The sequence below is a fragment of the Misgurnus anguillicaudatus genome, chromosome 11 (assembly GCF_027580225.2).
Source record: "Misgurnus anguillicaudatus chromosome 11, ASM2758022v2, whole genome shotgun sequence".
NCBI lineage: Eukaryota > Metazoa > Chordata > Actinopteri > Cypriniformes > Cobitidae > Misgurnus > Misgurnus anguillicaudatus.
Genome location: NC_073347.2, coordinates 15,500,547 through 15,512,993, shown reverse-complemented (window position 1 = coordinate 15,512,993; position 12,447 = coordinate 15,500,547). Strand labels below are relative to the sequence as shown.

Sequence of the window (12,447 nt, the reverse complement as noted above, 5' to 3'; positions counted from 1 at the left end):
TATTTCTCTCAGCACATGATGGTTAATTTCTATAAAGATTTGCATAGACTTTAAAACTCAATCAAATACTATTGAAAGACAAATTGTATTATTATATAGATCACCCCCCCCCCCATACACACACACACACCAAAATAAATACGTTTTATACACAATAAAGCATTTGATAGATAAAAATCAATTTTTTCATCGAGTTTTGTGTAATAAGTCTTAGAAAACAGCGACACCTGTAGCTGAAAACGAGCATTTTGAAACATTAATTGTGTGAACAAGTAAAGAAACTGTAACACCCGTTATGGCGAACAGAAGAAACATTAGCACGTGATGTCGGAATTTTAGATAATTGGCAACACACAATACTAACGTTTACTTAACACATTTTCAAATTGGTTTTAAAGTCTGGAGGTAAACTGTATTTAAACAAATCTAGCATTATCCTCTGGTGTCACAGACAATTAAGGCCCAAGACTAAAACACATGTTTGAGGTGTCTTAGCTGATATAACTTGCACTGACAGATCTTAAAATATTTGTCTTAAGATACACACCAGTAACATCTTTTCTAAGGCATGTTTATAAAAGATGCTTACACATCTTAATGGTTTTAGCTAAGCGTTGTCTGTGAAACCAGGTCTATTGTTACATTTGGATTTTGTATCAAACGTGCCACCTAATATTAGTCCCATCTTTTTAAAAACCTATACGCTATTATTGATTTATCTTTACTTATGAGCTTTTTCCTATTTTTACTGAGTTGTCATCAATCCACATACGCAAAACTTTTCTTTATAGTAAATTTCATACCTATATAATTAAAACCTATGACAACAGTCTCTTCTACAGTCATTTACTTGAATATTGGTCAGTCAGTGTCTTGGCATGGGCAATCTGTTATTTCTTGTCAATATGCATTTTACAGGGCATCCCCAGAGACACCAAGTGGCAAGAGACACATTACCATGCCTGCTGACAGGGAGTCGATTGTCTATAGTTTTGGGAGCATGCACATAACCGAGTCTTACGGATGTCTGACAAAAGTCAACGTGGACCCTGGAGAATTATACTATTTTATTGGAGCTTATTGGAAAATGGCTTAATTTTCCACATAAGAGATGCTAATTCCAGAGAAAAAATGACCATTAATCAGAATTCAATGAAATTAAAAGCCTGAATTTAAAAACTCTTCACGTTGTAAAAAACTACACAAGAACAAGGACCATCTAATAGCAATAAAGCAGATAGTTTGCAAAACGTGACACTGTAAACCACTGTAGCCCAAACTTTTTTGATATCTTTTTCTTTTCATTTTTGGGAAAAACTATATACATTCTGTAGCACTCTGAAATGTATTTTGTATGTACTGTAGATATCCCATTTCTTGTTGGGCTGTCCTCCACAAAGAGACATTTGTCATTTGAAAAATGTCATTTGAAAAATAATGAAATATGTAAATGATCCCTTGGAATTAAGTTAATGTTTTGTGTCTTAATCTAGGCAGATTTGTGCTGAGAAAACCTGAAGGGAATCTGCCTGGCTAGTGTAACACAGTAGGCCTATATATCTGAGATGTATACAGTAGCATTTAGACATGCAGTATTTGAATCAGCATTACTGGGATAAGTGCTCTGCAGTAGAGTATACATGCTGCCATTATTGATTTGCAAAAAACAAGGAGCATGCTGAGCTGAGGACCATTTTTCTACACAACTTGAAAAATATATCCTCTAAGTTTTAGCTCTGTTAGTCTTGCTGGGAGATCATACTGATATCTATGTAAATTAGACAGTAATATGAAAATCTCATTTTATAAAAATAGCTAAATAATTCACGCTAACCACACCATAAAGCGCATTTGAATTAAATCATCTAATAATACATTTTAAATGTGTGTGTATAAAGTAAAAAGTGTTTTTGTTCAGTAAAGCAGTCGAGTGGCAGTAATTTATTGCTCTGTGAGGCTGGGCATCATCAGGCACGCGCACTCACTCAGTTCACCCGCACTATCGTCAGACACACAAAACGGGGGAGGTTGCCACATCTCGGCTGCTAAAACGTCCTCCTTTCATCTGACACACATCTGCTTTCATTTCCCCTTAAGTTAAACATCGCTTCGTCGTCTGAATGGCCATGCGAGTCTTCGCGCCTGTTCTTTATTTATCCTCGCGTACCGTTCGTTTCTGTTTCCGCTGGTCATGAAGCTAAACGGCAGCTAGCTTAGCAGCATCGCTACTCCCCGAAGCTGGAGAGAAAGTGGCCTGACAATTTAATCCATGAAGAAACCTTTCAGGACCAGCTCTTAGATGTCTCTAAACCGTTATAAACCAGCCAAGACGACACACCAAGGGTACTTTCGGGCGAAAGACAAGCACGGCTGCTGAGCTACACGAGTGGAAAAAGCAGGAGGGCAGCTGAAGTGAAAGAAAACACAGACATACCTGTGATGGCAAACGAGCCGGTTATTTTGAACGTCTATGATATGGTATGTGAATTTCTATAGTAAACCTAAAATGTACATCACTCGTTCATGTGACATTGGTGTGCTGTGTTGGCCTTAGTTTGATCAGAGGCAAATACCGTGTTTCAACATCTTGTGCGCTCCCTATCTAGGTAGTAGTTTGGTCATCATAAAGCGTGTTTGAACGTATATAGATGGTTATCAGCCCACTAGTGTTTGAGACGTACTGTATATATGTCAGTTTTAAAATATAAAGCTGACTTAGTAAATCCAAAACATGAATGATATAGCGTTGTAGTCATGGCTTGTGTTCAGTGTGGATGCTTTGGCAGCTAATTAAATACGTTTTTGCCTCTATTTTTTCATACAACAACTGTCAAAGTCTCTACTAATCGCATCCCATACAAGTTATCAAGTGTGGTCTGGTTTAGTTGTATTTTATGCATTGATATATGACAGATGGTCCAATTAAGTCTCATCAGCTGAAAGGTGCAACCCATTTAATTCAACTGTCATTTAATGCACCTGTGTTATATTGACGTAGACAGCTGTTCAGAATTGTTGGTGCAAAAGGAAAAAGACTCAAAATCACTTCGAAATTTTTGGGGGGTTGTATGCATGACACCATTTTCAGCTAAAACCCAAAACTTTTTATAACGGTTTCAATGTGAAAGTTTCTAAAAATGATATTGTTATCTCTGTGCAAATAAATGATGGGGAAATGAAGCCTCAAATGAAACCCCTGACTGTTTTGAACTAAGATTCAAAGCTTCAAGAGTGTCTTAAAGAGCAACATCTGGAAGAAGCTCAGTCGAACAAAGCAACCAGCTTATGAAATTCAGATGAATTTGAATGTTATGTGTACAAATAAAGCTTACATGTGTGTGAATAGTCAATATAACAAATTACCCATTCAAGTGTGGCAATAAATTCCGATATGAGTTAATATTCTATTCGTACAATTCAATACTGTGTTTTACATAATAATATTTAGACACATAATCATACACACAAGTATATATACATACAATACTATCTATTATGTGGGACTTAAATGTAAAGACAAAGAACTCATAAAACTCGCAAAGCACGCACGCGCCTTAGCAGAAAGTGAAGCTTCGTTTGTCGTTAGTCATGGGATTTTTATATTAACAACACAAGCTTTGAATTGAGGCTTTATCTTCCATGACGATTTTTTGCTCGACATTAGCTCAGAAGCCTTGGTTTAAATGTCACATCAGTAGTGTAATTTACAAAAACAAGCATTTATGAAAATGGTGATGTCATGCATATCCATATTCCTTATATTTCTTCACAAAGTGACTTCGCCAACTACTAGCCTGTCTGTTTTGGTACTTTTGCCTGTCCGTATAAACGGGGATTGTTTTTTAACAACGACTTCAAAAACACAAAGGAAAAATTTCCCCATTTTAGTGCATTGTTGTAATGTAAACATACCCTCAGATAAGGATAACAAATTTATGTACCCACTAAAGTAGTCCCTGAGCAGCTTTGTGTTGCAAGGCCTATTCAAACACAGTTGTACTCTGTGTTTATGTATTTGGCACCAAATTTGCAGTTAAATTGTTTTTAATGGATGTGTAGCTGTGGCATTGTGGGCGCATAGCAGACTTGGAGAGTGTCATTGATGACTGAGTAAAGCCTGAGTCCCCTTTTAAAGATTTAGGCTGTCTCATGTATCCCACCGACCCTTAGAAATAGGTTCCTGAAAACGTATACTTTCCTTAGGCCTCTTTGCTGAGAGTACAATGTTGGGCTATTTTGAGCTTCTGTTCTCTTGAAAGATTACAACTAGACATTTCAGACATCCGTTTTTTTAAGATGACAAGTAATCGTAATTTTGGAAACTGCATAGTTAAAGCAGTAAACCATTTGGGTGAATGGCTTATTGCAGCTGCTGTACTGTATCTGAAAGTAAAAACAGGAAATTCATTAGTAATTCTACTAATTCATCATCTTTTAGATGTGCATTTGCGTAAATAACTTGCATTAGGGTAAATACATATTCCAGTGAATTCCATTGGGTTATTGGAAGCCAGTTCTTAATAAAACGTTATACAACAAAGTGTCAAATATCTGTGGTATCAATACATGCTTGTGTCTTTAGAGATTTGATTTCAAGAGACACTGGTGTCGTAGACCTGTGTTCTAGCATGGCTACAAGTTTTGGTCTTTTATTCATCCTATCCCAATGATACGACAGACCCTTACAGCAACTCCTGTGAGAATGTATCCGAGTCAAATCTCATACTGCGTTCATGTCTCAGCTTGTAGATTTTATTTTTTAATCACAGCTCTATTGGCATGAGAATACTCTTGTTAAAGATCTCTCTTAGATTCCAGTTACTGTTAGTGTTAAAGCACAGAGAGACTAAATCCCAGTTCTGTAATGAAGGATATGTTTAATAAGCTTTGAAGTCATTGAGGACAAGAGATAAGTATCTTATTTCGCAACCCGTAATAGGGTGGTGTTGGATGACTGTCTAGTTGCTCAATTTCAGCCGTCTAATTCAGCCAAGTAATTCTTTACACCCAGAGCAAAATGAATTTAATTGGCTGCATCTGGCTATTATCAGGTGTAGGTAAGTACAAATGTAATTACAAATGTAATTCATTTTATGTAATAAGCCCAATAACAGACAGCAATTGCTTACCTCTGGGAACTAGCTGACTCAGACTTTGTTTGGTGACATAAGTGGGAGCATCTGTCATAGACTTCCTGTAACAGACTGGTTAATGGGATGAGATTGGGTATGAACAGTTTTTTTTCTAACCATTGTCTTTTTGTGAATAAACACACCATCATTTGCATAAGAAAACATACAGTAATGAAACAGAAACGGTCTTTATTTTAGGTGTAGTTAATAGCTAACTGGCTTATGAAACATGCATCACTATATAGCTGCATTGTTTTTTATGAGGAAGAATGTGAAAGAAAGATGGAATCAGTAGTTTTTTGCACTTTTGCACTGAATGGTGGTAGGACAAGGCACGGCCCTGCTCAGTTTGCTTTTCCACTGCAGTTTAGTACTGCTTCAAAGTGGGTGGCATTATAGATTTATCATTATAGGTAAACCCCCTTCCTGCCATGACATTTTTGTAAAACGCAATACAAATGCACAACAAAATAAACATAGAGCATATTGATGCCATGTTGTTCTCGATTCTTGGCAAAGTTTGAGAACTCCTACACCAAAGCGAATAAGACGACATCACTTGGTTTGATCGGTGGTGTACAAGGTTTAGCTAATCTTGCATTTAGCAATGGAGTTGGTAGTGACGTTCCTCTTGGACTACTCTGCAATCTGCAGTGTTTACACGTCTTGTACGGCTTGGTTGGAACATTTATGCGACAAAATGCAACGCATCTACTGGGCTACATACTACATTTTAGGGCCAATCCCATTTCTCTGTCTTACCCCTTCCCCTTACCCCTACCCATTAGTTTTGCACGTTCACGTGAGAGTAAGGGCTATCCCAATTCTCGTTTTGATCAAGGGGTAGGGCTAAGGGCAAGTGGTAGATACCCCTTAAAACCAAGAATTTCCGCGAGCTTACTTGAAACCAAGGGGTACCCACAATACACTGGGCAACCGGCAAAAATGGCGGCCAGAGAGTCCCATAAATGTAAGTATTTTCGGCTTAATACTTAATTTAAAAATGACTAACGTCTTGTTTTGTGCTCTACACAGTCCTGTTCATATATATTTGAATTATGTTCTTAATTTAAATGTTTTAAAATTTCGCTAGTTTGCTACGCTAACGTTACGTTGCTGATTTGCACAACATTCCTGTATTTGCTGATTTGCACAACATTCCCGTATTTCTCTAACTAGCCATGAATGGACTGCATGCTTGTTTACAGTTTTAACTAAATTCCATTAACGTTAGCAGCGAATTTCGTTTGATATCAGTTTGATATCAGTGCATAACACTACTTGCTTTGGAGACATCGGTACGTGCTTTACGTATACCGTCCTGTATCACACAGGGACGCCAGAAGAAACTCGGCGGCTGATTCACTTTCGCTTACACTTGCACTCGGCATCTTGGAAGTTTGTGATCAACATTTGTCGCGTCTGGTGATGTTGCAGCCAGCAAACGACGATGTATGATGACGTAACCGTAACCAAGCGGTGTCTCATTTCATAGGGGTATGTTTTCACCCCTAGCGCTTAACACTTGGTTTTGAGGGACAAGGGCTAGGGGTAAGACGAAGTGGTAGGGGAAGGGGAAGGGGTAAGACAGAGAAATGGGATTGGCCCTTACTGTACGTGCATACGCAACCTACGCGTGCAGTGTACGCGGGGTTTCAAAAATTCACAGGTGCACGTATAGTGCGCACACATTTTTCTGATGACGAAAAATGCATCACACCCATTGTACGCGGACTCTCGCATACGCATAAAAAAGGGACCATAATTCGGCCTTTAGTTGCAGTGTCAAAGAAATAGCTAATGTAAAAGAATAAGGATGTGGTATGCATGTTCAAAGCACAGATCAAAAGACAGATTAAAGATGTTTGTGATAAATGTTCCTTTACATAACTTAAATTGTAGTCCCATGAATAAGCTTAAGGTCTGTCACAAGATCACTGTTCAGTGCTGTTTCAATATCCAAACAGCAACAGTTGTCCTTAAAACACTTCTACAGTACCATTTTACTCAGACTCATGTTTTGTTTCTAGTACTGGATCAATGAGTTCACTACTTCTCTGGGAATTGGAGTCTTTCACTCAGGAATTGAGATCTATGGCAGAGGTAAGAATTGTGCAATGATTCAGACACAGAGTCATAAAACGTTACTAAGAAATCTGAAAATTCAACTTAAGAAATGAAGGTTGTTTATAGATATGACTAAACCTCATATAATTGACATCATGGAGATATTTGTTTATGCAACAACACATTGAGGTTTTATGCAGTCTACTCTAAAGGTTTCCAAAGAAGATAAAAGACCTTCCAGAAACTTTGGTTTCTTGAATTTTCAGTTTGAATATAGACAGTTTCAGCAGTAACAACATAAACAAGCGGCTGTCGTGGTCCGCACGTAACTTCCGGTAAACTCCGCTAAGAAAAAATAACTTTAAACGTAGTATATTTGAAGAGTTTCGTTGCAAAACGAGATAACCACCGTTTTTTTAATTGTTTAGAAATCTCGTTTTTTGGTTGTGCATTCCAATTAATTTCAATGCAACTGCAGTTGGTTTGTTTTGATTTAAACCTTCATAACTTAAAAAATACAGCTAAGTAGCACCATAAAACAAAATAATAACACGATAACATAATAATAAACATGTTTTGTCAAAAATGTAAAAAAAATGGATTTATCTTATTATTATTAACGAAACTCTTCATTTACATAACAAGCAAAAAAAACAACAACACATAGAATACCTAGGAAACCAAAACATTTGTTATTTTCGACGAGGCATTTGTTCAAGAGATAAGTTTAGCAACTAGTCAGACCATTAAAAAAAACGAAAACGAAACCAGAAATAAAGTTCGGATCCAGACGTGTATCGCATCAGCGCACGTGCGTCCGGTGAAACCGTCTATAGACACATCCATAGTAATTTCAACTCTTTCCCATCAGAATTTTTTTAAAAAGGTTGCCAGCCAGCGCTAGAATTTTTTATGATTTTCACAAAAATGTAATGCTTTCCAGAAAATGTTTTGCTTTAAATATATAACATACAATATATCAAATGAAAAAGTTTCATCCTACCTTCATTTGTTATCTTTTTTCACCTCTCAAATATGGGTAGGTTTCTTCAAAAATACCAAATTTTGAGCAAAAAGCTGAAATAATTGCTTTTTTGTGAAGGACTTTTGATAGAGTTCAGATTCAGAGCCGTCATCAAAACATATACAGAGTTTGAACCGTTTGCCCTAAGGCAGTGGTTCTCAAACTTTTCCAGCATGCGGCCCACCTTGTGTAAGGCGCATTCCTCTGCGTGCCCCCCAAAGAAAATTTATGACAAAAAAACAGTTCTAAAACTCAATATTTTAATAAAAAAACATTAATTATACAAAGTAGTGCTTTTGGTTAGTAGCCTTACTTTTTTAGGTTTAATTACACAGAATTCATGATAAATTAATGTATTTTATAAAATGTCACAAGACTGGGTGTCCCCTGGCACCATCTCGCGGCCCCCCATGGGGCTCCTGCCCCCCCAGTTTGAGAATCACTGCCCTAAGGGGATACTTACAGGTTTTATAAGTTGGGTAAAAGCCCCACCTGGTGGATAATAGCGGATATATGGATTGCCGGAAAAACCCGTCATTGGCAGGGAAGCGTTTTCTCTTAACTTACGGGGCACAACGACAATATTTGGTATTGTACATTAAATTCTTATAGTCATGATAAATCTATAATTTTGATTTCCAAGCATAAAAAGTTCATGGTAAGTCTATAAAAAACATAAATATTTCCAATGCCAAGGTATTTAATCGGCTAGACGTTACTGTTAAAGGTGGCATGTGGGACCTTAAGCGGCATCTAGTGGCGAGACTGTGAATTGCATCCAACGGCACAGTTCACATCTCACCACTTCCTTTAGAAATGCATAGTGAAACTACAGTAGCCGTCAAAGGACAAGCATGTCATTGTCTGAGCCAACGTAGTGACAAATGCACTCTAGGGCAGTTTGTCCATTTAGGGCTACTGTAGAAACATGAAGGCGACTTTCATGTAAGCGGACCCACGGTGTATCTAGATAAAACATAACATTTCATTTATAAGGCCTTTATACACCACTGATAATGTATATTATATTGCATTTCTGTCAAAAGATCTTTAATAAGTGCAATTTTGATATAAAGATACATTTTTTTACAGTAATCACAAATGACTGCTCATTTAAATTTTTTATTGCAGAGTTTGCCTACGGAGGACACCCTTACCCTTTTTCAGGTATATTTGAGATAACACCCGGTGATGCAACAGAACTCGGAGAGACATTCAAGTTCAAGTGAGTCTTAGAATAGATCTCACTGTACAGAAATGACTCAGAAAGTAACAACTTTCACTCTCTCACACACATAAACCCCCTTTCTCTACTTGCTCTGTCAGAGAGGCCATCGTTTTAGGCAGCACAGACTTCACAGAAGAGGATGTGGAGAGAATAGTGGAGGAAATGGGGAAGGAATATAAGGGTAACGCCTACCACCTTATGCACAAGAACTGCAATCACTTTTCCTCAGCACTATCAGAGGTAAGTTGAAGTTATTTACATTGGGAATCAATCCACATTGCAGTGAGACACCAAAATCTTACATTATCTCTTTTATGTCTGCATCAGATCCTCTGTGGTCGGGAGATCCCGCGCTGGGTGAACAGGCTGGCCTACTTCAGCTCTTGTGTGCCCTTCCTGCAGAGCTGTCTGCCAAAGGAGTGGTTGACTCCGGCGGCCCTACAGTCCAGTGTTAGTCAAGAGCTCCAGGGCGAGCTGGAAGAGGCGGAGGATGCAGCAGCCTCAGCCTCGACGCCTTCCTGTGCCGTGGCACCCGTTCCCAGGCCTACCCGACATCAACCACGTCGATGAACCCTGATGCCTTGATTGACAGGCCATCTCTATTAGAGCTGGACCACAGCATGTGCTGCCAATAGACCCCAAACCCCCTTACCTGAAAGACTAGCAGTTCACCAGCGGAATAGATGAGACCCACCGTTTGTGTTAACACAGATTTATGCTCCAGTGACCACCATGAGCCTATCAAACTTGTTTACTGTAAAACCTGACATGTGTTTGTCTTGATTTTGCCTTTTTATGTTTTGTTTTAAAAACTCAGGACTTGGATACATTACAGTTTTTTCACCTGTTATTTTTATTATTTTTTTCATTCTTTTTCTCACGCTGGAGATGCCCGCTAGCCTTCCCCCCCTTATTCCTACAGAAAGCGCCTAGTCGATGTTTTTATTGACATTTGTTTACAGATTTCTTGTGTTCTAATCCTTGTGTGTGAATGTGTTGTGTGTGTGATGATTACAAAAGCCAAATCTTCATACTTTTGTAACGACACACATCTTACACTTTGGTGACTGTGCCTGAAGATTTTTACCGTTTTGTGCTCGGCGAGCTCTGCACTCTTTCTCTACAGTTTTCTACCTGTGTGGTCTGCTTCCGAGCAGCAGACACCTTATCCTACGAAACCTTCCTCGGATGTTTTACACCTTTTTAGTTTTTAGAGGTCTTCTATGTATTTCAAACAACATTTGTATTCCATTTTATGATTATTAAAGAAGATATACAACTTTCTGTGCGCAACAGAAAACTGAATCCTGAAAACTCTACCTACCTAAGTTTGTTATTCTCTTTTGTACAGGTTGTGTTACGGTACAATACGTGACTATATTTCATCAATATATTTGACATTGGAGGACGTTACACATCTTTTTTATATGACAGGTATTTGCATTAGAGTATAAAGTCTACCATTTCAAATCAAAGTGAGCAATAAATGCGCTGTTGGGATATAAAAATCAACAGTGTGTCCAGTATCTTTTAAATTTATAATAATAAGTTTGAACTTTTTGCTTGGTGACCTCATAAATACAGAGTTCCCACTGGTCCTTGAAATCCTTGAAAGTTTGTGAATCTAGGGGGAAAATTCAAGCTACTGGGAAGTTTTTGAAAATATACATACATAGATACAGGTCAATGAAAGTGCTTGAATCTATTTTATGCAAGAAGTTTTGGGGGGAAAAATCCAAATTATTCCCTGTGTAGTGTAGGATATATCACAAAAATTATTCGCTTTAAATGCTTATATCTTCTGTATGCGAATGTTGATTCATACCAAAATGCTTTTTTGCATAGTTGTGTTTGACACATGAAAACGTCTCGGGTTACGTATGTAACTGTTGTTCCCTGAGAAGGGAACGAGACGCTGCGTCTCCCTTGCCATACTTCCTGCATCCCTGTGACGCCGTCTTTGGCAATATTTCAGATAGCGATATACTTCCTGGCTCCCGCGTCACCCTGTCTTTGTCGTTAAGCCTCACCATTGGTTGAATTTGATATACACATTCAGAAACACTTACCCAAAGTGTCACCGCAGTGACGCAGCGCAAGTTCCCTTGAAAGAAACTGTAACAATGTATCTTTAAAGGTAACACAATGTAACCTTGCTGTCACTTGAAATGTGTCCCAACATTTAGTCCTTGAATTTGAGGGTATTGGACCTAGAAAGTCCTTGAAAGGTCCTTGAATTTGAAGTTAACTAAGGTGTGGGAACCCTGTGAATAGGTTTGGGTTGAGTTATAGCACATAAATACACACTATTTTAAAATATGAAATACAAACATAATCCTAAAATATATTAACTTACTAAAAGTTTCCAGCTGTAAGCTCAAATCAGTTTCAGTTTGAAGTTTCTCATCCATACTTTTTGAGGGAAGAACAATTTTTGTTCTCCTAAGGCAAAAGTTTCTTAAAGAAACTTTTCTTATCTTTTTAAGTCCCAGGTAGTATATGTAGGTTAGAGACAATGGTTTAGCTGTACTGTATATGTAGGACAAGTGCAAATAAATGGCATTGTAATTGTTCAAGATGAATGCTTTGCACACAGCCAGAATATTGCTCCTGTCACAGATACTGGTTGTTTAGTACACCGTGACGGGTTTAGATTAATCCAGAACTACGCCTTAGTTATAGTAGGACATTTAAGTAATTTTACAAAATAATGGCACTGATATATGTTAAGATATGTCAGTGCAAGGTGTTTTTAAATGAAGACAGATCAAACATGCATTTTGGGACTGATAAACGCTGTGTGAGAAACCGCCCCCATAATGCTCTTATGTTTTTGCAAAGCTAGGAACAGTATTGCAGACAGAGCTGCCCACACAGATAAAGAAAGTAAAGTTGAGTGATTGAACTCTATGCAGAAAGCGTTATATTGGGGGCATGACACTGACAGATATCACTCATCATGAGCAAAGCAAACCAGGAACACGATTCTGGAAATG

General features: G+C 37.9%; 1 protein-coding gene across 1 annotated transcript; it reads left to right on the top strand.

Moving 5' to 3' along the window:
* The first annotated feature begins 1,970 nt into the window (after positions 1 to 1,970).
* On the top strand, positions 1,971 to 10,735 carry desi2 (desumoylating isopeptidase 2). Its single transcript, XM_055170257.2, has 5 exons — positions 1,971 to 2,478; positions 7,163 to 7,235; positions 9,355 to 9,448; positions 9,550 to 9,691; positions 9,779 to 10,735. The coding sequence occupies exons 1-5, from the start codon at positions 2,440 to 2,442 to the stop codon at positions 10,019 to 10,021; spliced, it is 591 nt and encodes a 196-aa protein (XP_055026232.1). The 5' UTR covers positions 1,971 to 2,439; the 3' UTR covers positions 10,022 to 10,735.
* Positions 10,736 to 12,447: the final 1,712 nt, after the last annotated feature.

Coding starts and splice junctions, on each gene's coding strand:
- desi2 (XM_055170257.2), top strand. CDS start 2,440: ATGGCAAACGAGCCGGTTATTTTGAACGTCTATGATATG. Junction 9,449..9,549: donor GGAGAGACATTCAAGTTCAA/GTGAGTCTTAGA, acceptor TTGCTCTGTCAG/AGAGGCCATCGTTTTAGGCA. Junction 9,692..9,778: donor TTTCCTCAGCACTATCAGAG/GTAAGTTGAAGT, acceptor TGTCTGCATCAG/ATCCTCTGTGGTCGGGAGAT.